At 37.3% G+C, this 27,240-nt stretch overlaps 1 protein-coding gene across 1 annotated transcript in view; it reads left to right on the plus strand.

The window, feature by feature from the left end:
- LOC139186120 (ATP-binding cassette sub-family C member 4-like) overlaps positions 1 to 27,240 on the plus strand; it is a 156,997-nt gene that overhangs the window by 113,035 nt on the left and 16,722 nt on the right. The window contains exons 26-29 of the mRNA XM_070799901.1: positions 6,329 to 6,484; positions 18,783 to 18,872; positions 26,505 to 26,677; positions 27,107 to 27,212. Of these exons, the coding sequence (XP_070656002.1) occupies positions 6,329 to 6,484; positions 18,783 to 18,872; positions 26,505 to 26,677; positions 27,107 to 27,212 (525 nt within the window). The remainder of the gene's footprint in view (positions 1 to 6,328; positions 6,485 to 18,782; positions 18,873 to 26,504; positions 26,678 to 27,106; positions 27,213 to 27,240) is intronic.

Below are 27,240 nucleotides of genomic sequence, written 5' to 3' on the forward strand. Positions count from 1 at the left end.
CCAGACTGTTTGGAAAAACAGAAAGGGGCCATTGCAAAGCAAATAAAATAACATTTTCTCCAAGTGTCTTTATAATTTTATTTATTTATTTTTGTCTGAGCTGGGTCTCTGTTTCTGCTAGGGCTTTTCTCTAGTTGTGGTGAACGGGGACTCCTCTAGTTGTGGTTCCTGGGCTTCTCATTGTGGTGGCCTCTCCTGTTACAGATCACAGTCTATAGGGCTTCAGTTGTTGTTGCATGTGGGCCCAGTGCTTTTGGTTCTCGCATTGTAGAGCACAGGTTCAATAGTTGTGGTGCATGAGCTTAGTTGCTCATGTGGGAGCAACTGTGGGAGTTGTGGGATTCTCCTGGAGTAGGGATTGTACCCATGTTTCCTGTACTGGCATGTGGATTCTTTACCACTGAGCCACCAGGGAAGTCCTCCAAGTGTCTTTAGATTGAAGGATGTAGGCTTACTGAAACTGGTGACACTCTCCATAGGCAATTGGTAAAACCCTTTGGTTATCCAGAAAAGATATTCAGACTATAGTTTTGACGACTGAACTGTAGGATAGCCAGAGCGAGATTTTCTTTGACTTGCCTTCTTCTTTTTGGGGGCCTGTGGCCATGGAGCATGTGGGATCTTAGTTCTCTGATGAGGGATTGAATTCACACCTCCTAAGATTCTGTGAAAACACAGAATCTTAACTACTGAATGCCAGGGAATTTCCCGCCCCCCTCCTCTTTTTTTTATTCTTCTCACTGGAGTTTGGAACTCACAGTCCTGTGGTCATGAGCAGTCCTCAGTGTCTCTACATATCTCAGTCCATTTACCCAAAGTCTACAAATGTTCCTGTTCACACAGATGGATCAGTTTCAGGAGAGCTGATAACATGGGAACATACACACATTCTCACAGATACAGTTCTCACCTGTGTCCTGATGTGTGTTGATTTATATATGAGAACACCCAGAAATACAGGCACACCTGTTTTATTGTGCTCCACAGATAATGAATTCTTTTTTTTTTTAAACAAATGTGTATTTGTGGCAATGCTGTGTCAAGCAAGTACATTGGCACCATTTTTCCCACAGCATTTGCTAACTTCATGTCTTTGTGTCACATTTTGGTAATTCTTGCAATATTTCAAAATGTTTCACTATTATTATGTTTGTTATTCTGATCGATGATCAGTGTATTTTAATGTTAAAGTCTCAGATGATGGTTAGCATTCTTTTAGCAATAAACTATTGAAAACTAAGGTATGTACATAAATTTTAATATATAATGCTACTCTACACTTAGTAGACTACAATATAGGATAAACATAAGTTTATTTGAATGCAGAAACAAAAAATTCATATAACTTGCTTTATTTTGTGATATTCACATGATTGAGTCTGTCTGGAACTAATTAAAGATATTGAGTTCCTCCTGTACACACACGTGAGCCACATATGTATCCATTATGACCTGCCTATGTGCAGAGAATGGTCTTATCTGTATTATATGGATTAAGGTTTAAAATAAGGTACAAAATGTCCTGAGAAACCTGTATGCAGGTCAAGAAGCAAGAGTTAGAACCAGACATGGAACAACAGACTGGTTAAAAATTGGGAAAGGAGAACCTCAAGGCTGTAAATTGTTACCTTACTTATTCAACTTATATGCAAAGTACCTCATGCGAAGTGCTGGACTGGATGAAGCTTAAGCTGGAATCAAGATTGCCAGGAGAAATATCAATAACCTCAGATGTGGAGATGATACCACCCTTGTGGTAGAAAGCGAAGAAGAACTAAGGAGCCTCTTGATAGAAGTGAAAGAGGAGAATGAAAATACTGGCTTAAAACTCAAAATTCAGAAAACTAAGATCATGGCATCGGGTCCCATCACTTCATGGTAAATAGATGGGGAAACAATGGAAACAGTGACAGACTTTATTTTCTTGGGATCCAAAATCACTGTGGTCATTGACTGCAGCCATGAAATTAAAAGATGCTTGCTCTTTGGAAGAAAAACTAAGACAAACCTAGAGAGTGTATTAAAAAGCAGAGATATTACTTTGCCAACAAAGGTCCATATAATCAAAGCTATGTTTTTCCAGTAGTCATGTATGGATGTGAGAGTTGAACTTCAAAGAAGGCTGAGCACCAAAAAATTGATGCTTTCGATCTGTGGTGTTGGAAAAGACTCTTGAGAGTCCCTTGAACAGCAAGGAGATCAAATCAGTCGATCCTAAAGAAAATAAACCCTGAATATTCATTGGAAAAACTTATGCTGAAGCTCCAATACTTTGTCTAACTGATGAGAAGAGCCAATTCATTGGGAAAGACCCTGATTCTGGGAAAGATTGAAGGCAGGAGGAGAAGGGAATGACAGAGGATGAGATGGTTGGATGGCATCACTGACTCAATGGACATGAGTTTGAGCAAGCTCTGGGATATGACGAAGGATAGGGAAGCCTGGCATGCTGCATTCCATGGGGCCGCAAAGAGTCAGACATGACTAAGCAATTAAACAACAACAAAATATCTAATAGACATTGTATAATCTTTGTAAGATAATAAATAGCTAAACCCAGTTTTTCTTATGTTTAATCTCTATAAAGATAAATTCTTCTTTGAATTGCCATGTTTGATTTGACAGACTAAGATGGGAAACTTAAGAGATTCAAATCAGAAAACATGATTCAAATATGAAAAATATGAAAAGTTCCAAGAATTCTGATTATATTGCTCAGAAAGATCTAGTTGTGTTCTTTAAAGCTATGAGTTTCAAAATTTTACTGATTTACAGATGATCGAAAGCATGTCTTACACGCTCATCAATTTCAGATTCTAAATAGAGGTGAAATCATCTCTTGGAAAGCTTCCTTCAGGGAATTTGCAGTTAGGCTTCCCTGGTGGCTCAGATGGTAAAGAATCTGCCTGCAAGGCAGGAGATCTGGATTTCATCACTGGGTCAGGAAGATCCCCTGGTGTAGGAAATGGCAACCCACTGCACTGTTCTAGCCTGGAGAATTCCATGGTCAGAGGAGCCTGAGGGCTACATTCCCTGGGGTCGCAGAGTCGGACAAGACTGAGTGACTAATACTTTATTTCACTTTCTAACTCATGGGTAAAAAAGGCCAGTTTCTGCATATGTACATATGTGAATGCAGTTTTTTTCCTTACCAGCATTTAACCTGCATTGTATAGATTCTTTAATCTTATTGTTAGTCACTTAATTTCTCTCTGCTTTTGTTTTAATAAATAGACTGACACTTGACATGTATTTTTGCAGGGTTCAGTTGTAAGTATTAATTTGTTAATAAAATGCCTTTTGTACTGCTCTGATGAAAGGTCCCATGTAAATAGCAAAGTTGTTTATGTTGTTTTTGATCTCATTATATGCATTTTGTCTACTGGCCTCTGTCTTTTAAGATTCTGCATTTTATATTTTAAGAAGTTTCAAGATAGAATATAATTAAGATACTTAATATCAGGAAGTGATTTCATTTTTTTACCAAAGAATAATTCCTCTTAAAAGATCCCTGAGAAAGTGAGTACTTGTTTGTGTATAACACTTGTGACTTGTTGACATTGCTGTAAAATTACCCATGTAATTCTCAAGGTCAAATTACCCAGGCAGTAGGAATAAAGCTAATAAAAGGAATCCAAATTGGGAAAGAAGAAGTAAAACTCTCACTATTTGCAGATGACATGATCCTCTACATAGAAAACCCTAAAGATTCCACCAGAAAATTACTAGAAATAATCAATGACTATAGTAAAGTTGCAGGATATAAAATCAACACACAGAAATCCCTTGCATTCCTATACACTAATAATGAGAAAACAGAAAGAGAAATTAAGGAAACAATTCCATTCACCATTGCAATGGAAAGAATAAAATACTTAGGAATATATCTACCTAAAGAAACTAAAGACCTATATATAGAAAACTATAAAACACTGGTGAAAGAAATCAAAGAGGACACTAATAGATGGAGAAATATACCATGTTCATGGATTGGAAGAATCAATATGGTGAAAATGAGTATACTACCCAAAGCAATTTATAGATTCAACGCAATCCCTATCAAGCTACCAACAGTATTCGTCACAGAGCTAGAACAAATAATTTCACAATTTGTATGGAAATACAAAAAACCTCAAATAGCCAAAGCGATCTTGAGAAAGAAGAATGGAACTGGAGGAATCAACCTACCTGACTTCAGGCTCTACTACAAAGCCACAGTTATCAAGACAGTATGGTACTGGCACAAAGACAGAAATATAGATCAATGGAATAAAATAGAAAGCCCAGAGATAAATCCACGCACATATGGACACCTTATCTTTGACAAAGGAGGCAAGAATATACAATGGATTAAAGACAATCTCTTTAACAAGTGGTGCTGGGAAATCTGGTCAACCACTTGTAAAAGAATGAAACTAGAATACTTTCTAACACCACACAAAAGTAAACTCAAAATGGATTAAAGATCTAAATGTAAGACCAGAAACTATAAAACTCCTAGAGGAGAACATAGGCAAAACACTCTCTGACATACATCACAGCAGTATCCTCTATGACCCACCTCCCAGAATATTGGAAATAAAAGCAAAAATAAACAAATGGGACCTAATTAACCTTAAAAGCTTCTGCACATCAAAGGAAACTATTAGCAAGGTGAAAAGACAGCCTTCAGAATGGGAGAAAATAATAGCAAATGAAGCAACTGACAAACAACTAATCTCAAAAATATACAAGCAACTCTTACAGCTCAACTCCAGAAAAATAAACAACCCAATCAAAAAATGGGCCAAAGAACTAAATAGACATTTCTCCAAAGAAGACATACAGATGGCTAACAAACACATGAAAAGATGCTCAACATCACTCATTATCAGAGAAATGCAAATCAAAACCACTATGAGGTACCATTTCACACCAGTCAGAATGGCTGTGATCCAAAAGTCTACAAATAATAAATGTTGGAGAGGGTGTGAAGAAAAGGGAACCCTCTTACACTGTTGGTGGGAATGCAAACTAGTACAGCCACTATGGAGAACAGTGTGGAGATTCCTTAAAAAACTGGAAATAGAACTGCCTTATGATCCAGCAATCCCACTGCTGGGCATACACACTGAGGAAACCAGAAGGGAAAGAGACACGTGTACCCCAATGTTCATCGCAGCACTGTTTATAATAGCCAGGACATGGAAGCAACCTAGATGCCCATCAGCAGATGAATGGATAAGAAAGCTGTGGTGCATATACACAATGGAGTATTACTCAGCCATTAAAAAGAATACATTTGAATCAGTTCTAATGAGGTGGATGAAACTGGAGCCTATTATACAGAGTGAAGTAAGCCAGAAGGAAAAACATAAATACAGTGTACTAACGCATATATATGGAATTTAGAAAGATGGTAACAATAACCCGGTGTACGAGACAGCAAAAGAGACACTGATGTATAGAACAGTCTTATGGACTCTGTGGGAGAGGGTGAGGGTGGGAAGATTTGGGAGAATGACATTGAAACATGTAAAATATCATGTAAGAAACGAGTTGCCAGTCCAGGTTCGATGCACGATACTGGATGCTTGGGGCTAGTGCACTGGGACGACCCAGAGGGATGGTATGGGGAGGGAGGAGGGAGGAGGGTTCAGGATGGGGAACACATGTATACCTGTGGCGGATTCATTTTGATATTTGGCAAAACTAATACAATTATGTAAAGATTAAAAATTAAAAAAAAAAAAAACTGACTTCTTATACACCACTTAGGAGACTGCTGTTTTTTCACTGCCAGCAGATTTTTTTTTTTGTCATCTTCTTGCTTTATTTACGAATGTTAGTTACACACATCCATACACATACACCACACATGCATACATTTCTCTCCCTTTAACATACCACATAATTATGTGATAATCACAGAAAATAATTTTCAGCATATTAAGCATTCCTTCAGGGAAATCTGAATAACATGCATGGCATCTTAAGAAAGCATAAAAATCACTCGAGTTTATATTATATATGCTTGGGTTGAGGGTGGTCTCAACCAGGGACATTTGTGAATATCTGCTATTTTTTGTTGCCACAATTTGGGGGTTGCATCTGGTATTTAGTGGGTAGAGTTCATGGCTACTGTCAAACATCTTACAATATACATAAGAGTCTTCTGACCCCCCAACAATGAATTATCTGGCCCAAAATGTCACCAAGACCATGCTTAAGAAACTACAGACTACACCTCATATATAATAGAACTTTGAAAAGTCATCTTCAACAATCAGGGTTTCTCCTAGGTTTGTTGTATCCTGTTAATTCTTAATCCCGCTTGGTCTCTTTACAGCGTGGCATTGTGGGAAGAACAGGAGCTGGAAAAAGTTCCCTCATCGCTGCTCTTTTTAGATTGTCAGAATCTGAAGGTGGCTTTCGGATAGATGGGATCTGGACAACCAACATTGGACTTCATGATTTAAGGAAGAAAATGTCAGTTGCACCTCAGGTATACACATCAGAGCATCTTACATGTTCTTTTTATAAAGTATCTAAGTTTAGTTGGTTTTAATTTGATTTTTTTTTTTTTCAAATTACATGGAAGGGTTGATCCTGTTTTTCCCAATAAAGCACATTTTAGCATCAGGTATTTTCAACAGATATTTTCATTGGATACCATGTTTTGTTTCTTTGTTCATTTGTTTAGTTTTGTGTGCATGTGATTTAATTACTTACTGAGATAGATTTCTAGGCTCAGTCTTCCTCAGTTGCCACAATTTTATCCACTGACAACCACATAATTCTGAGAACAAAAGGATAAATGGTTTGTTTAGTGCTAGAGAGGTTCCTATAGGGAAACATGACTTTTAAGGGTCTCATAGATGGAATTTTGCTGTGGGAAATGATGACATCTTTTCAAAGGTGATTATCTCCTTGGCGGACTTTCTGTGAAACTGTAGAGCTTTGAGAATTACAGGGTGTATAGATCTTTGGGGAGATGTTGACAATTCATCCATTAGTGACAGTTTCCACCAGGGAGACAGTACAGAATAGTGAGGTAGAGCAGGGGACAAAGAATTCTGTCTCTATGTACCTCAGTTTTATCTGTCTTACAAGGTAACTAACAGTACCAACCCCTTGAGCTGTTGTGAGGACAAAATAGGTCACTAAGTGTAAAGTGCATCACATAGACCCAGGTGTGATTGCTATGATGGTGGAGCATTGAATTGGCCATCTTTTCCTGGATTCTATTTTCTTTTTTCCTGTGTCTTAAAGAAGTATAACTTTCAGGGAATGTTTTGGAGACTGGATTATATGCATAGTATCCTGTCATTCCTTATGGTTAATTCACTCAACATATTTCCGTGAATATTTACTGAGAAATTACTATCCTCCAGGTATATAGCCAAGGGCAGCCTAGATCCTGTGTCCTCATCTTCCATCCTGCCCTCTGCTTTGATAGACTTACTGATTTAAAAAAAAATGAATTTGAATTTTTTAATATACTCGATAATCATCTGTCCATAAAAGGAAGCTCAGAAAAATACCCTCGAGAAAAACAGAGACGAGATGTGACAAAATGAGCCAGGCAATTGTGCTTCCTAGAATATGGGTGTAATATGCCCTGAAATGCCTGTTTATTAGGAAGCATATAGAACATGGCACCCAAAGGGAGGGAGCACGTGGGCTTGGGTACAGATGTTGCTACTGCCTTGTGGCCTCTAAAATACCTGGAATTACTCTTTAAGTACTTTGAAACCAAGATATTCTTTTTGGACTATAGTGAAATGCCACCTCACAACTCTTAACATGTCTACTATCAAAGAAAAGAAAGAGAGAAAGAGAATGACAAGTGTTGGCAAGGATATAGAGAAATTAGAATCCTTGTTCATTGCTAATAGGGATGTAAACTAGTGCAGCCACTATGGAAATCAAGTTGGTGTTTGCTCAGAAAAGTTAAAGATAGAATTATCATAAGACCTAGCAATTGTACTTTAGAGTATAAACCTGAAAAAATTGGAAGAAAGGTCTCGAAGATATACCTCTACATGCATGTTATAACAGCACTATTCTCAACAGCACAAAGGTGGAGGCACCCAAGCGTTCATTGACAGATGAATCAATAAAGTGTGGTGCTTACACACATGAGTTCAGTTCAGTCACTCAGCCGTGTCCGACTCTTTGCGACCCCATGGATTGCAGCACACCAGGCCTCCCTGTCCATCACTAACTCTCGGAGTTTACTCAAACTCATGTCCATTGAGTCGGTGATGCCATCCAACCATCTCATCCTCTGTTGTCCCCTTCTCCTCCTGCCTTCAATCCTTCCCAGCATCAGGGTCTTTTCAATGAGTCAGCTCTTCACATCAGGTGGCCAAAGTATTGGAGTGTTAGCTTAAACATCAGTCCTTCTAGTGAATATTCAGGACTGATCTCCTTTAGGATGGACTGGTTGGATCTCCTTGCAGTCCAAGGGACTCTAAAGAATCTTCTCCAACACCACAGTTCAAAAGCATCAATTCTTCAGCCCTCAGCTTTGTTTACTACAGTCCAGCTCTCATATACATATAGTGGAATATTATTTCACCTTAAAAAAGAATAAATTCTGACATATGCTACAACACAGATGAACCTTGAGGAAATTAAGTGGACAATTTGTCACAAAGGACAAATATTGTATGATTCTACTAAAAGGATGTACCTAGAGTACTAAGTTCATGGATACAGGATGTAGAATGGTAGATGCCAGGAGCTGCTGGGAGAGAGGAGCTGTTGTTTAATGGGTACAGATTTTCAGTTCTGCAAGAGGAAAGGAGATCTGTGGCTGGAAGGTGGTGATGGCTGTATAATAATGTGAATGTATTTAATACGACTGAACTGTGCACCTAAAGGTTGTTAAGCTAGTAAATTTTATGTGTATTTTGGTACAATTAAAACAATTTTTATTTGAAGGTTTCCCATTCAGGAAAAATGGGAAGAAGTTTTTAGCACATTCAGTCCCCATATTTAAAAATTTCCTCTGGCTGTTAGATTTATGACTTGTGGTTACAGTAGAAAATAAATGAGCTTAGATTCCCAAGTTTTATGTTTTGATGGTACTCAACTCCGAAAGGGCCAAGTGAGATTAGTTAACAGAAATAAAGGGCATGTCTATAAAGTCCTTGTATGCAAGGCTTTAGAAACATGCCCTACATTAGTTTTAATGCTTCTCAATAGGAAAATATTGTATACTTGTGTACATAAAATAATTCTATAAATAAATAACATTAGATTATTCTTGACTCTGCCAAGAATATTTGGAACTACATCTGACCAAAGATTAAACAAACCTTTGCATCAACGTGCTTTGGTTCTGTCCTGTTGGTTTCCACCCTTCCTTTGAGTACGATCTATGTGCACACTCCAGACAGCATGCTTACAAAATAGTACTAAGGCTTGTACCCATGTAGGTTCCACTTTATATGCCTTTGTCTCCAAGATTGCAATGTTGGTTGATCAAAGAGAGAGAATCTAGAGAGAAAGTGCAATGTGTAAAGGGTCCCAGGAAACCATTCAGGAGTCAGACAGGGGTAGAATGTTTCAGAGTGTAGACTGAGTGTCAACGTGACCCATAGTTTTATTCCTGCTCTGCCTCATACGACTGTGGGGCCTTGAGGATGTCACTCAGCTTGCAAACTTCAGTGCCCTTGTCCTTACACTGGGTCTGGTAATCATTGTCACAGGTTTTCTGTGAAGATGTAACTCGGTGAGGAAATGTTTTTGCCTATGTCTGTTTCTTAGGAAGGCTCAATCAATAAGAACTATTATTATTCTTAAGGATCAGGGCACAGACCTTTGGGTATTATTTCTGCTTAAGTAAAAAGAGTAACACCTTCTGGAGTTACTTTACTCTTTAGTTTCTGCTTATGTATTCATATCCTTGGTGATTTTCTTTATATTTATTGTTACAATAGAAACTAAGTTGTTTCTATAAATATAAATAGTAAAGCAAAGAAACAAAAAAACAAAAACAAAAAATGCAATAGGAATTTTGGGGAAAAGTATAACAGAGAAATGTGTCTGATGTTTTTTCCACCAAGACCAAGAAAACAGACTAGCATTTTTTGTACTTTGATTTCTGGCTCCCCTCCCACCAGCTTCTTTCCTGACTGTTACCTGTACACACTGGTACTTATTAACTTACTTATACACCAAGACCTCTAGCCTTCTTAGCCTGCGCCACACTCTTTCCTTTCCTTGAGGACAGAGACTATATTTCTCATGTCTGTCATTCTAGAGCTGGTTACAATCCCTGGCAAGTTACATGAGTACTGATAACTACTAACATTTGCGGAATAACTAACACATCTTAGCCACTTATCCTACCATTCCTGCTTAACCCTCACAATTCTTTTGTTATCTTTACCTAACAGATTTAAAAACGAGGCATGGGGAGCTTATCCCACTTATCAAGTAAGGGACAGAATCAGGACTTAATTTCTTTGTGTCTGTTTATTTTTTTAAATTGAAGCATAGTTGATTCTCAGTGTTTCAATTGTATAGCAAAGAGGTTCAGTTATACATATTTATATATATAAAAGTTTATATAAATATGTGTATATTTATATATACATTATATATGTGTTTATATACATGTATATATATATTTTAGATCCTTTTATCATAGGTTATGGCAAGATATTACATGTAGTTTCCTGTTCTATGAATAGATCCTTTTTATCTCTTTTGTATATAGTAGTGTGTATCTATTACCAGATTTATAATTTATCCCTCCCTATCGACTTCACTTTCACTTTTCACTTTCATGCATTGGAGAAGGAAATGGCAACCCACTCCAGTGTTCTTGCCTGGAGAATCCCAGGGACAGGGGAGCCTGATGGGCTGCCATCTGTGGGGTCGCACAGAGTCGGACATGACTGAAGCGACTTAGCAGCAGCAGCAGCATCTCTTTTCTCTTTGGTAGCCATTATTTTTTTCTCTGTGAGTCTATTTCTGGGTTGTAAATAAGTTTATTTCTATCATTTTTTAAGATTCCATATATAAATGGTCTCATATGATATTTGTCTTTTTCTGACTTAATTCACTTAGTCTGACAACCTCTGGGTCCCAATCCTTGTTGCTGCCAGTAGCATTATTTCATTCTTTTTTATGGCTGATAATATTCCATTGTGTGTGTGCATGTGTGTCATACCCAACATCTTCTTTATCCATTCATCTGTCCATGGACATATCTTGGCTATTGTTAACTAGTTCTGCTGTGAATATTTGGGTGCATGTATCATTTGAATACGGGTGTCTTTTCCGGATATACGCTGAGGATTAGAGTTGCTGGATCACATGGGAACTCTTTTTCTGCTTTTTAAGCAACCTCCGCATTGTTTTCTGTAATAGCTGCACCAGTTTACATTCCCACCAACAGTGTAGGAAGCTACCCTTTTCTTCACACACTCTCCAGTATTTATTATTTGTAGACTTTTTAATGATAGCCATTCTGATTAGTGTAGAGTCATACCTCATTGTAGTTTTGATCTGCATTTCTCTAATAATTAGTGATGTTGAGTATCTTTTCATATGACTTTTGGCCATCTGTATTTTTCTTTGGAGGAATGTCTATTAAAGTCTTCAGACTATTTTTTGATTGAGTTGTTTGTGTCTTTGATTTTGAGCTGTATAAGCTGTTGTATATACAGGTGTTTCTTGCATTTATATAGACTAAAAACAAAGTATCAGAAGGAGAAATTAGGGAAGCAGTCTCATTGGCCATCATGAAAACAGTGCTAGGAATAACTAGGAATAAACCTACCTAAGAAGGCAAAAGACCTGTAGTCCAAAAAGTATAAGATGCTGATGAAAGAAATTGAAGACAACACAAACAGATGGAAAGATATATTGTGTTCTTAGATCAAAAGAATCAATGTTGTTAAAAATGACCGTACTAGCCAAGGAAATTTACAGATTCAGTGCAATCCCTATCAAATTACCAATGGCATTTTTCACAGGACTAGAACAAAAAAGAATTTTGTAAAAATTTATTCAGAAACAGAAAAGACCTCAAATAGCCAAAACCATCTTGAGAAAGAAGAACACAGCTGGAGGAATCACAGTCCCTGACTTCAGACTATACTACAGGGACACAGTAATGAAAACATATGTTACTGTCACAGAAACCAGACACATGGATTATTGGAACAGGATTAAAAAAACCAGATATAAACCCATGCAATTATGGTCAATTAATCAAAGACAAAAAAGGTAAGAATATGTAATGGATAAAAGACAGTCTCTTCAATAGATAGTGCTGGAAAATCTGGACAACTATATGTAAAAGAATGAAATTAGAACATTCTCTAATACTATAGGCAAAAATAAAGTAAAAATAAATTAAAGACCTAAAGAGTTGTAAGACAAGATCCTAGAGGAAAACAGAATACTGTTTGACATAAATCACAGCAGTATGTTCTTGGATCTGTCCCCTAAAGTCATGGAAACAAAAGCAAAAATAAAGGGGACCTAGTTAAACTTAGAAGAATTTGCAGCACAAAGGAAACCATAAATAAAACTGAAACTACAGCCTATGGAATGGAAGAGAAAATATTTGCAAATGTTGCAACCAACAAGGTATTAATTTCCAAAATATACTAATCGGATTCAAATTTTAAAAGATTCCCAGCTCCAGAGCCTGGGCAGTAAGTTACTCTGCTTGTGACATCAAGTGGTGGTTGAGTGTGGTCCATGTACAACTGATTTGTATCATGACTCATGTGACTGCGTGTGCATACACACACACAGAGGAACAAAAATTTCACAAATAACATTACTCTTGCTCTGTGCTCTGATATTTTCTGTGATACCAGTTCTATTCTAGTTCATATAAGTGAAAAAATGATGGTCATGAGGCACAAAGTTGATTTCCCGATCCATTGGTTGCACCTGCAGTTTTACAAACACCGCCCCTCAGTGTCCCCCTGTTGGGCTTGGCTCCTGGTCCATGTTAGTATCACACCAGGAGCTTCACTGTTATTCCATATTCTCAGAGCAGCCCTGCAAGGCTAACCCCAGTTTCCAGTAAATCTTGGGAAGGTTAATAATTTATCCCGAGTCTACTAATTAATGTGCAGAAAAATCAGAACTGAAAATTGTATGACTCCAAATTTATTTTTATCAATAAATGTTATTTTTTTAAATTTTATTTTATTTTTAAACTTTATAATATTGTATTAGTTTTGCCAAATATCTAAATGAATCCGCCACAGGTATACCTGTGTTCCCCATCCTGAACCCTCCTCCCTCCTCCCTCCCCATATCCTCCCTCTGGGTCATCCCAGTTCACCAGCCCCAAGCATCCAGTATCGTGCATCGAAACTGGACGGGCGACTCATTTCATACATTATATTATACATGTTTCAATGCCATTCTCCCAAATCTCCCCACCCTCTCCCTCTCCCTCTCCCACAGAGTCCATAAGACTGATCTATACATCAGTGTCTCTTTTGCTGTCTCGTACACAGGGTTATTGTTACCATCTTTCTAAATTCCATATATATGTGTTAATATACTATATTGGTGTTTTTCTTTCTGGCTTACTTCACTCTGTATAATAGGCTCCAGTTTCATCCATCTCATTAGAACTGATTCAAATGTATTCTTTTTAATGGCTGAGTAATACTCCATTGTGTATATGTACCATGTGCATCATTTGCTGAGGTCCAGCCCCGGCTGATCCAGGGTATTCGAAGGGGAGATGGAGTCAGCGACTATTTACATATTTATCAAAGATATAAAGAGTAATAGAATGAGGATAGCTCAGTAGGAAAATTCAGTGGAGAAAAGAGGCTGAGTAGCTTGGTTTACGCGGGAGACCAATAAAACTTCAAGACAAGAAGTTTGCACCACTTACGTAGGCCACAGGCGTCCTTCCATTCTCCCGAAGGAGAGGAGACACTGAGGCCTCCCCAGTCGGATCTTAGAAGCCCAGGCATAATTAGTAAGCATGGTGGGTTCCGTGCTCCAGATGGAGACTCAGCTGGAAGTTAAAGGGAAGAATGACATGGGGAGACCAAGCGTTGGTGAGCAAGGCCCGTAGCTTTATTTTTAACAGGAGCTTATATACCTTAAGTTACACATAGAGGATAATAGGGGATGCAAAGTCAGCAGTTTTTTATCCTTATCAAAAACCAGGGTTTCTTTCCTGCAAATTTATCGTATACAAATGGTTTAGGTGATTTACATCATCTTCTGGCCAGAAGGCCTATTAACATTTTATGGCTCTTGACAAAGACTTATCAACCGTAAGACTTATTTTCCCTAAGAGTAATTATTTTAAGGTTTGGCGCCATCTTCCGAAGATAAAATTGCATTCCTATAGGGCGGATGTATAATGGGTTTACAACAAAGGAAAGAATTTATTACCTTAAGGGTCTAAAGTTACTAACACCAAGGCCACTATTTATTTTTTCTATATACCAACTATATTAATTAATACACATGCAAGGATACAATTCAGGGGATGTGGAAACTTGGCAACAAGCATTGGCTCATCAATGAAATCTTTTACCAGTTTTATTCTGACAGTTTCTAACTCTCTGAGAGGCTATAAGCTATTTGAATATCTTAAGCTTCCCGTGCCTCTCGAGGCTGGGAGACTGTAAACAATCATATGCATAGCTGTAGGAGTCTGGGTAAACTTGTCAGGCGAGTTAGAGAGCCATCTGAGGGGTTTGGATTTAAACACTCCTAATTGCCCAGGAACTTTTATTAATTGGAGTTGTAAGTTAACTCTTTGACAGAGAGAGCAAGATAGTGGTAGGGGACAGCCCCCAGTAAAGTCAGAGGTGAGAGCACAAAGCAATAAAGTAGGCAGACTCTGGTTTTTGGGGGTAGATGCTCGAGAATATCCGGGGGGACTCCTGAGGCTCGATCCCGCCTTTGCGTATGCCGAGCCTCCTTCCTCATGACCTTTGTCACGAGTGGAATGTCTCTCACCGGCTCCCGGCACACAGCTTTCTTATGCATTCATCTGCTGATGGACATCTAGGTTGCTTCCATGTCCTGGCTATTATAAACAGTGCTGCAATGAACATTGGGGTACATGTGTCTCTTTCCCTTCTGGTTTCCTCAGTGTGTATACCCAGCAGTGGGATTGCTGGATCATAATGCAGTTCTATTCCCAGTTTTTTAAGAAATCTCCACACTGTTCTCCATAGTGGCTGTACTAGTTTGCATTCCCACCAACAGTGTAAGAGGGTTCCCTTTTCTCCACACCCTCTCCAGCATTTATTATTTGTAGACTTTTGGATAGCAGCCATTCTGACTGGCGTGAAATGGTACCTTATAGTGGTTTTTATTTGCATTTCTCTGATAATGAGTGATGTTGAGCATCTTTTCATGTGTTTGTTAGCCATCTGTATGTCTTCTTTGGAGAAATGTCTATTTAGTTCTTTGGCCCATTTTTTGATTGGGTCATTTATTTTTCTGGAGTTGAGCTGTAGGAGTTGCTTGTATATTTTTGAGATTAGTTGTTTGTCAGTTGCTTCATTTGCTATTATTTTCTCCCATTCTGAAGGCTGCCTTTTCACTTTGCTAAAAATGTTAATTGAACCGAATGATGTTCTCATCAGATATTTTACTGAATTTTTCCTACCATCACACTTGAAAGGATTGCCCAAACCATAATGAAAGTGATTAAGTATGGAGCAAAGCCAGAAGATACTAATCCTACTGCCCCATTCCTTATTTGGACAGCATCAGTTTTGAAATGGGTTTATTTATGTGTCTTGGGCTAGTAAGTGTCAGGAGAACATACTCAAAATCTTACCCTCTCCAACCAAGAGCCCTTTGTCTTTACAATGTCTTTCTGGCTCAGAGGTGAAGAAAGTCTGTTGGTTTGGTTACTTGAAGTTAAGTTGTCTAAGTGCAAAAAACTTAAATCTCTCTTTCCCCCAAATGAGAGGGAAGCAGTGATGCTTGTGTCTGAACACCCTGATTTAGGGAACCTGGGAAGCTGAGAGCAGACTCTGCAGAAGGGGAGCTCAGTGCTGTTTCTTTGAGTTGTCCCACTCGGGTGAGCCACTCAGATAATGAACTTGCATCATCTTTCCTGGCTTCCTGCTTCCTGTGATCTTTGGAGCAGCAGCAAGCTGCCGGGGTCCTCTTTCTCTCTCTCCCAGGCTCATCCCAACATCCTGCTGACCCTGCAGAACAGATCAGAACTGGGGGATATGGGATAGCAGTAAGGACCTGGGTAGGAGCAGAGACAGGGGAGTGGAGACATAGACCATCCGTCTTGGGGGGAACTTTCAAAGATGAATACTGTGTTTTTAAGAAGGTACCCCTCAATTTGTGTTCAAAATTTCAGGAATAAGCAAAGATGAAAGCTCTTCCTAAGTAATTTCCTTGAACAGGACAGGTAGCTGATGTATGTTCATCCTTTATGCTGAGGATCTTAAGTAGTTAAGTATGTTTCCCAGAAAGAACAGCAACTGGGATTATATTCAGAGAGTAGCTGCTTATCTGAAAGGATCTGGAAAATGAAGTGAAGATTAAATGCATAGGTAAATTTGTTTGGCTTTTACAGTGTCAGGTTTAAGAAGAACTGTAAATGAGTTTCATAAACATGGCATTTTTATTTTCAAAAATATACTGTGGAAAATCAAAGGGGATAATGCAAGTGAAAGTGTTTTGATGAAGTTAAGTGCTTTATATGTGGAAGGTGTTATTATTATTATCTTTATCTTATGATTCCAGTGATGGTTTTCAGTCCTTATACACTTGCTCATATCTAATCAATCTGAATTCATTCAATGGTAAGATGTCATTATCTTGAGTCTAAGTCACTGCTAAAGTCTAAATATATTTCACTTTAATGTGTGCCTTCTGTCAACTCATTTGCAATGCTAACAAGAAAATCCATCAATTTTTCTAGCATAACTTACTTTTGATTAAAATAAAACTAATTTTTCCATATACTCTTTCTTAAGAATATGCTTAATTTTAAAATAATTGTATTCCTATTTCAACAAGAAAAAGAAGAGGTTATACACCAAAGGCACTGCTTTAGTTGATTTAAAAACACAATAAATCAATATTTTGCATTTAAAAAAAAAAAAGTGAAGATGGAGAAAAGAGGCATATAGGGGAGCAGCCTCCCTTTGCCTGGCCGTGTCATCTGTTTTAACCTCAGCTGAAGGAAACAGCTGAAGAATGAGAAATTGCCTGCATGTTGGAATCTTAGGGTTGATAATTAAAAAGAGTAAAAGAGTTTTGTGAAAATCTGAAATAGAATGATCATTATTCCCCTAACAAGGAACTCTTACCATTGCACAGATGGTTGTTTATTCTTTGATCCTAAATTCAAGAGTTTTAAGGGAGACCTTAAATTTGGGTCTCAGGATTTTTCAGTTCAGTAATCATTTTGAAATGTATGACCAGTGATTTCACTGCTTTGGAGGCATATTGGCCACTTAATCAACTTTGTGCAAATAAAGTTCCTTTTATAACATCTTTTTAATTTTGAATTTTATTTAGTGATACACATTTTTTTGTGACACACCCTGAGTCTTCTGTATTCATTTGTCTCTCACCAGACTTAAAACAGACACAATATTGAAAGAAAATACAGGAGGCTGTCTCAGTGTCATTATTCTTCATGACTAGGGAAAAGAAATGTCTGTCTTCATCTTCTCAGGCTTTTGTGAAGTGAGGAGGAAAGTCCAGGCCAGGCAGGATTTGAATGTGGGGATTCCGAGCAGTTCCGGACACTGTGGAAGAATCAGGTCTCCTCTTGTTCCCACACGTGTGCCTCCCCTTGTTCTGCCCTCTTCACTGAAAGGAGCCTGTTGGGCTCTTCTCTGCTGCTCATATTCTTGTGGCCTGGCTTATTAGAGCCTTCTAGAAGAAAATGTAAATACTCTACCTGAGCTTATGTATAGGCTTCTCTCTTGAATCTTGGAAGGACACATATTTCTAGGGTCATTTACTTGTGGCTCCTCCAAAAGTAGAATAGGAAAAGTTATTTAAATAATTTTATTATGACCCATTATATGAACCCCATAATGGGTTTCAGGTCATCCTGACCTTGGATTTAATAACAAGGTTCTGTGAGGCAGGTCATTCTGACACACAGGTGAGAGAACATGGGGATCAGGTTGATGCAGAATCTGAGGAGATCTCTCCATGGACAGAGTTGCTGCAGACCCCAGGAGCTGACTTCTCTTTGCACGTGTGAGGATATTCCTTTCACACAAATGGAGAGATTCCATATTTTAGAAGACTGTTTGACCAGCGGAGAAAAAAGCCTAGTTTGTTCTTCAGTGCCAGTGTGTAAATATATAATGGTTTTCCTTTGAGGCACAGACTTCAACTAATCATGCTATTGATATTTCCCAGTCACACTAGGATTGACAACTAATTTATGACAACTATTTATATGACAACTAATTTATATCTTGATATAAAGTTTCTCAAATAATTGTATCCTCAGTTTGCATGTGTGTGCTTAAGCCAATATTCCCAGGAAGGCATTAAAAAATAAAAAAATCAAATCCTCCTTTCTCTTCAGGTTTTTTCTTAAGATAAAAAGCTTCTTCAACACTTTCTTCTTCTGTTAATGTTCAGTAGCCTGGAGGATATTTTGTAGCACTCTGTACATGGAAAATTATTTTATAATGTTTTCTAAACATACATTTCCAACATTATTATTAATAATTGCAGTGAATTTTGATATTTTATATTTTGATTCTGTTCTCTAGGCATCAGGATATAATGAAAAGAGATTAAGGTAATAACATTCACTATTTTGGGGTATTTAGGAACCTGTTTTATTCACTGGAACAATGAGGAACAACCTGGATCCTTTTAACGAACATACAGATGAGGAACTGTGGAATGCCTTAGAAGAGGTAATTTATTAATATTAAATGTAATTAACTTGTTAGCATCAGTATCCATGTGTGTAAAAGTGTACATTTAGAGCATTGCAGGTAATTAACAGGAGCTTAATAGTTTAACTGACTTTGTTTACCTCCTAGAAGAACATTGATGACATGTGTGGACTTAAAAAGTTTGTTAATTGATGATGATGAAAACCAACAATATAATACAATATTTTCATCTTAGCTTTTTACTTAAACCCTGAATGAGAGCATATTATCTTGTCCTTATCAGAGCACTAAATTAGATGTTAAAGCTGTGGGATCAAGTTCTACTTGTGATCTAGTGATATAATTACCCTAATTACCCTCCAGTATTCATTTTATTCCTCTGGTCTTAGGGAACATCTATTAAGTGGAGATAAGAGTCATTTTTCATTATTAACTGAAAGATGTGAATGATATCAGACCAATAAAATGAGGAAGTTTCATAGTAAAGTGTTTATAAAAGTATATTATAGAGTTGGAATGTGAGAAGAAGACAGAAGCCAGAGATTTGTGCAGTCATGTCTGACTCTTTGTGATCCCACAGACTGTAATCTGCCAGGCTGCTCTGTCCATGAAAATTCTCCAGGCAAGAATACTGGAGTGAATTTTCATTCCATCCTCCAGGGGATCTCCCCAACCCAGGGATCGAACCTGAGTCTCCTACATTGCAGGCAGATTCTTTACTGTCTGAGCCACCAGGAAAGCCCTGGAATGTGAGAAGGATTATTTATTGGTGATTATGTCATTTTAATGCCACAGCATGAATGCAGGTAACAGAACCCTGGAGAATGTGCTGGGCTTTTGTATGGAGAGGTTCATTTCTGGAGAATTTTCAGTCATTTGTGTCATGTTTCCCCTTGCCCCACTTCTTTGAATTCCCTCACCCTTGCCTGAAACATTTTTGACTGTTAACTTGCTGTTGGTTTGAATATCTAATGCAAATTATTTTGTGTATTTGCACTTATTTTACAAATTGATTCTACTGATGACAGAAGCTCTAGACTTCTAAATGGTAGTCAGTCTTTGAATTTCTCATATAAGACCTAGCTCAGTCTTTTGCTTTTAAAAAGTAAGCATGTACACAATGGAGTATTACTCAGCCATGAAAAAGAATACATTTGAATCAGTTCTAATGAGATGGATGAAACTGGAGCCTATTATACAGAGTGAAGTAAACCAGAAAGAAAAACACCAATACAGTATACTAACGCATATATATGGAATTTAGAAAGATGGTAACAATAACCCTGTATATGAGACAGCAAAAGAGACACTAATGTATAGAACAGTCTTTTGGACTCTGTGGGAGAGGGAGAGGGTGGGATGATTTGGGAGAATGGCATTGAAATATGTATAATATCATGTATGAAATGAGTCGCCAGTCCAGGTTCGATGCACGATACTGGATGCTTGGGGCTGGTACACTGGGATGACCCAGAGGGATGGTATGGGGAGGGAGGAGGGAGGAGGATTCAGGATGGGAAACACATGTATACCTGTGGCAGATTCATTTTGATATATGGCAAAACCAATACAATATTGTAAAGTTAAATAAAATAAAATTTAAAAAAATTAAAAGTAAAAAAATAAAGTAAAATAAAATAAAAAGTAAGCATGTGCATTCCTATACACTAACAATGAAAGATGAGAAAGAGAAATTAGGAAATGATCCCATTACCATTGCAACAAAAAGAATAAAGTACCTAAGAATAAACCTATCGAAGGAGGCAAAAGACCAGTACTCAGAAAACTGTAAGATACTAACAAATGAAACCAAAGACAACACAAACAGATTGAAGGATATGTCATGTTGTTGGATTTGAAGAATCAACATTGTGAAAATGACTATACTACCCAAGAATCTACAGATTCAATACAATCCCTGTCAAATTACCAATGGTATTTTTCATAGAATTAGGGCTTAAATTTTTACAATTTGTATGGAAACACATACAAAGCAATCTTAAGAAATAAAAAAATGAAGCTGGGGAAATTAGATTCTTTGATTGCAGGCTACATTACTGAGTTGGCCAAAAAGTTCATTACATAAGATATTACAGAAAAACCCAAATGAATTTTTTGACAAATTCAATGCAGAGCTACAGTAATCAAGATGGTATGGTATTTGGCACATAAATTAGAAATACAGATCAATGGAACAATATAGAAAGCCCAGAGATAAACTCACATACCTGTGGTCACGTAAACTATAACAAAGGAGGCAAGAATATACAATGGAGAAAAGACATTTCTTCAGTGAGTGATGCTGGGAAAAGTGGACGGCTACATGTAAAGAGTGAAATTAGGACACTCCCTAATACCATATACAAAAACAAACTCAAAATGGATTAAAGACCTAAATATAAGACCAGACACAATAAAACTTAGAGGAAACAAAAGTCCAGAGAAGTGTGTCATAGTTCTTTAAATATTTTTTTTTTTTTTTTACACAAATCTGAGTGATTGTTCATGTTGTTTTGAATTGATGGGTTTGTCATTTAGTGTTACCGTTTCAGGAAACTCTGAAGTCTATAATGTGTAAATGAGCCTTGACTGTGAGCAGGCAGATTTGGAGGTCTTACAATTTCCAGCCAGTAATTCTGGTTTCTGAAAGATGTCAGCACTGAGTCTTTACATACCCACCTGGCTTTCCAGCAACATGGGGATTTTGTTTTCCTAAATTGGGTCAATTGCTTTACCTTCTCCTGCCCAAAAAGAAGTGCACCTCTGATTTCATTTAAGTTTGTGAGTCTATAATGAAATTCTAGAAGAGAAGAGGGGAGAGCAGCTAACCATCAAATGTAATAAAACATAGGTTTATCTGCTGATCCTTGAATTCACAGAACAGATTTCATAATGAAATTATGACATCTTAAAAAAAACTGGAGGTACTGGTTAATTATTTTTCTATTTGTTACCCAGCTGATATATTTTTTCACAGATTCTCAGATAGAAAAATTACACTAGAATTTTAGAACACGTTTTTCCATGGACAGAGAGGCAACATTTATCTAAATTCTAAAAATGATGAAGTGGTAGAAAGGGTAGATAATACTAAGATCTACCTTTATTTAAACTACATTTGGAGCTTTCTATAAAAAGAAATAGATGTGAGCTTATTTCAAAAGTGAAGTATGTGGTTTCCATGTATTGCTTGTGGAATTGACCCTGTTAACTTTGGTAATATCACTTAGAAAAATCATTCCATCATTGTATTTCTCTAGGAACTGCTTATGACTGTTTTAAAGAAAGCCCACCAAATCTTTCATTGAAAAACATACAGATGTGATAAAGACAAATTCCTAAAGAAATAGAATAATGGGGTGATTTATCACTCTAAGTGTGTGCGTGTGCATGCTCAGTTGTGTCTGATTCTTCGCGATCCTCTGTGGAACTACAGCCCGCCAGACTCGTCTGTCCATGGGGTTTTTCAGGCAAGAAATACTGGAGTGGGTTGGTGTTTCCTCCTCCAGGGGATCCTCCCAAACCAGGAATCGAACCTGCATCTCTTGCATCTCCTGCATTTGACAGGAGGATTCATAACCACTGCACCACCTGGAAAGCTTGTCACTCTAAGAGGTGATCACTAAATCAATAAGATCATTTTTTAAGTGAATTCACTGGGATGACCCAGAGGGATGGTATGGGGAGGGAGGAGGGAGGAGGGTGCAGGATGGGGAACACGTGTATACCTGTGGCAGATTCATTTTGATATTTGGCAAAACTAATACAATTATGTAAAGTTTAAAAAATAAAATTAAATTAAAAAAAATAAAATGAATGATGTTTGTAAACAAAAAAAATGATATTTTTATTTTTAGTAAATATTTTAAGTAGAAAGTATATAGCAGTTGGAGAAAAGCTTGAATAAAAGTGAAATATGCTAAGGAAAAAAAAAAAAAACCTAGTTTTTAGTTTGTAAATTATGCCGAACTGGACATGTGAACCCAAACTCACGGAGGTGGCCTGAGAGTGAGTAGGAGGGAACCACTATGTTTTCCTCTTTTAAAGTCCTCTAGTTCTGTTTCCTCCTCCTTCCTCGTTAGAGAGGAAATTAATGTTGATTGGGGCACTAAAGAGCAGAAGCAGAACCACAAATATAATATGAATGTACCTGAAGATGAAGCACTTTATCACTCAAAGATTAAAAGAGCACAGTAAACAAAACTCTTGACATGAATCACCAGTGTGTTGCTTCTGTTAAAAAAAAATAAAAATAAAAACAAAACACCTTAGATTCTGGGATGTGAAGTTAAGCATATGGTCTGTCCTATCAAAACTGGGGAAGAAATCAGGCAGTCAAATGTTCAATATTGATAGTATCTGTTTGGACAGAAGTGTGTCTCATCACATAGGAAACCAAGACACAAAAATCTGGGCATCAGCAGCCTGTGCATCAGGAACCACGTGGTTCAGTCCTTGTGGTGGAGACAGGTCACATGTCCATTTCCTGGGCCTTGTTTTAGGTGAGTGGGCTCTCCATTTACTTTTTTTTTTTTTTTTTACTGCCAGTCCTGGTCTAGTAAACGTTCTTCCCCATCTGTTGATTGCATTTCAGCATCTCCTTCCAGCCCATACCAGCCTTTCTTTTTGAAAAGTAATAAGGTTCCACAAAACATGGAAACCATCTGACATCTGTGTTGACCTCCTGTGAGGGGTGTTGTTGCCTGGCTGGTGGATTCAGTACATGTAGTAGGTTACATTGAAAATGTTTATGGTGAAAGAAATAGGGTACCTTCAATTTCAGTGTATTATTTTTCAATTTTGCTATATTATTTTCCAAAACTCAAAAACAGTCTGAAGGATTCTGTACTGAGATGTCTAGTTTTGAATAGTATTATTTACTTCATTTTACTTAAATTTTAACCTTTTCAGCGCTTTCCACTGTTTAAAGTGTGATGTTGTGATATCTTGCAGCCATTAATTGTTATAAGAATATATTCCTTTTATATTTACACTTAATGAGAAAGTAGTATTATATGTAAATTATTTATCTATGTGGATTTATTTTCTAATTTATAGGAACAGATATGCTATACGATGAGATCCACTTATGTCTTCATTCATACAGCCAACAAATATCTCCTGAGAGCTTGTTAGTGTTGCAGATTGGCAGTGTTGCAGATTCTGGGGCTATTGCAATCATCAAAAGACAAAGTCTTTGCCCTTTTGTACCTTAAATTGTCTTGGAGAAGATGCAAAACAAGCCAGTGCATACATAACAAGTTCTCAGTGCTGATACAGGCAAAGGAGGAAAATGGAGCAGAACACGAAGAGGCTAGCTGACAGCATTATTAATATTGGGCAATATCTATTGATCTGTCATAAATTCTATGTGTACTGATTCATTTTATAGTCTATCAATGTTAGGAGGTACCCATCTCTATAACTATGATATTATAGTCTTAGAGTTTAGTCGAGTAAGTTTAGTAACTTGCCCAGTTGGCAGAGCCAGGCAGGACTTATGCCCAAGCTCTCTGGCTTCAAGCGTTTTTGGTTTTTTTTTTTCCTGTGCTGGTTCCTCATTGCTGTTTTCAGGCTTTAGTTGTGGCAAACAGGGGCTACTCTTCGTTACAGTGCATGGCTTCTCACTGACATGGCTTCTCCTGTTGTGGCACCTGGACTCTGGAGCACACAGGCTTCAGTACTGTGGCCTGCAGGCTCAGGAGTTGCAGCCTGTGGGCTCTAGGGTGTGGGCTCAGTAGTTGTGGCACATGGGTTCCTTGCTCTTTGCCATGTGGGATCTTCCTGGACCAGGGATGAAACCCATGTCCTGTGTATTGGCAGGTGGATTCTTAACCACTGGACCATCAGGGAAGTCCCAAGCCTCCAATTTTTTGTTTTTAAATTTTCAAATCACAGGAACATGGAAGAAATAGTATGATGAACACATATACACATTCACCTGATTCATCAGCTGTTAGTGTCTCTCCATGTTTTCTCCATCTCTTCTATAATCTATATTTTGCCGAATTGTTTGTAAGTTGGAGAAATGTTTATTAAAAGTTGGATTTCACCTTTAAATACATAAATGTATACCTTGTAAGAACAAGGACATTCTCTTATATGTCCTAACACAGTTATCCCAATCAATAAATGTCATAGTAATATTATTATCTAGTATGTTTTAAGATTCTCTAGTTGTAACTCCTAGATACTATTGTCTCTGCTTCTGTTGTCCTGTTTTTCCCATTTTAATACTTAAGTATAACTTGATTTTATCATTACACTATAGAAGACCTTTATGTTCATATATTCTAATAACCATCCCAGAGTCTCAGAAAACAGAATTTTATGAAAAACATTTCCCCTCACAGCCCTTTTTCCTAATGAAGCAGATATGGACAAACTCGAAGAAAAGTATAAAATGAAATTAGTGATGAGATGTCATCCAAGTCAGAGGCAAGTGTGAGTCAGAATTTCCGTTTTAAGCAAGTCCAACCACTTGCACCACAATCTGAATCTTACTCCTGAGATTTTGTGTACTTTTCATGTTAATGCTGCATAATAATGACATATTTAATCCTAACTCAGAATTCCCCTTTCATGAGATTGGACTCCATCAGGAGCACAATTCAGGTTCACATTTATAGATGTGCTCCATCATTTAGGTACCTGAAAAATGAAAAGACGAAAAATGCTCAGTCACCCTTGGTACGTTATATACTTCTGACATGCATGTTATATGTGACATCTATGTTATATGACATTATAATGTTCAGATAACTTATCAGCCATCACTCATCAGTCTCTTAATTTGAAGTGTATTTCTTCTTCTTTTTTCTTCAGCTTCAAGTATAGCCTGTTTGGTTCTTTCTCTATAATATTTTTGTAAAACAAATATTTATTGAACTGATCCCTACCACCAAATGTACTTTCAGATTATCTTTAGCAGTTAAAATTTTGTTTTTTCTAATCTTATGAGTATAATTTTATGAAGATAGATTATATAAATATCATCTATATCCATATTCTGGGGGAAATAAGATGTTGTATCTTACTTTTCATGAGTTTTCTTTCACTGCAAGGCATTTATGACACTGGGGAAAATGTACTTGGTTGGCCCACAACTTATAGAATTAAACTTGGGAAAGAACCATCACCAGAGCAGGTTCCAGGATTACTTATGTATAAGGTGCAGTTTGCCATTGTTTGAATTTGTGTATTTTAAACTTCACCAAATGTACTGGTAAGATTATATTTTCAGAGAAAAAGACTTCCTGTAAAAATTTTTGAAGTTTGTCTTTAGTGTATCAACTCTTATGCAAAATGAACATTGGGAAACTTGACTCAACCATAAAGATTGTTTTAACTTTTCTGTCTAAACTACCCTGGGAGAAATAGCTTCATTTTCTGAGAGACTTCCTTAACTACTCCCTCGGTGGGGTTTCTGGAGGCTGTCCTGTGGCAGGGATGGGGGACATTGAGATCTTTCTGTCCTGACTTGACTCCACCATCTTTTGCAGTGTAGAAAGAGCTCATCCCATCACCTGGCTGTACATGAAAGATGCATAAGAAATCCTGAGCACATCAAAGTTCTAATGTGTAAGAGGCTTGTCTACATCAGTAACAGTTTGCTTAGGAAAATGTCATTCTTTTTCTTTTTATCCACAGGTGCACCTTAAAGACACCATCGAAAATCTTCCTGGTAAAATGAATACTGAATTAGCAGAATCCAAATTGAACTTGAGTGTTGGACAGAGACAACTGGTGTGCCTTGCCAGGGCTATTCTCAAGAAAAATCAGATATTGATTATTGACAAAGCCACATCAAACGTGGATCCAAGGTATAGAGTTGAGACCCAGGAAACCTTGAATCTGACTTCTAAATGTGGTAAATGGAAAACATTTAGTGATGCTTAGAAATGTTTCTAAGTGTTCTCTTGGCCCCATGGATATTTCTTGATAATATTAATTCCAGGAAACAAAGGAAAAACCAAGATATATTATATGGGGTTAGTGTTGTTAAGAGGCATCCTGAGAGCTAGATTCCTAGATCCAGCTCATTTTTAAGCAATTTTGAAGGAAGACTATTTCCCATCATTTTATGAAAAACAGTAAATTTCTAAATGAACTTTTATACTTAGTTTTTTAGGAACAAGATTATATGTTAAGGTATTGATGTTTAAAAACATTATAAAAGTACCATGATGTTTTTAAGTCTTAAGTCCTTTTTTCCTGTCTTTACTGAACTAAATCAATTTCTTTGATTCTAGAACTGATGAGGTAATACAAAAAAAGATTCGTGAGAAATTTGCCCAGTGCACTGTGCTAACCATCGCACACAGGTTGAGCAACGTCATTGATTGTCAATGGATATCGGTAAGACCCTCACCATTTTAGTTGTTTT

Source organism: Bos indicus, chromosome 12 (assembly GCF_029378745.1).
Source record: "Bos indicus isolate NIAB-ARS_2022 breed Sahiwal x Tharparkar chromosome 12, NIAB-ARS_B.indTharparkar_mat_pri_1.0, whole genome shotgun sequence".
In the NCBI taxonomy this organism is placed as follows: Eukaryota; Metazoa; Chordata; class Mammalia; order Artiodactyla; family Bovidae; genus Bos; species Bos indicus.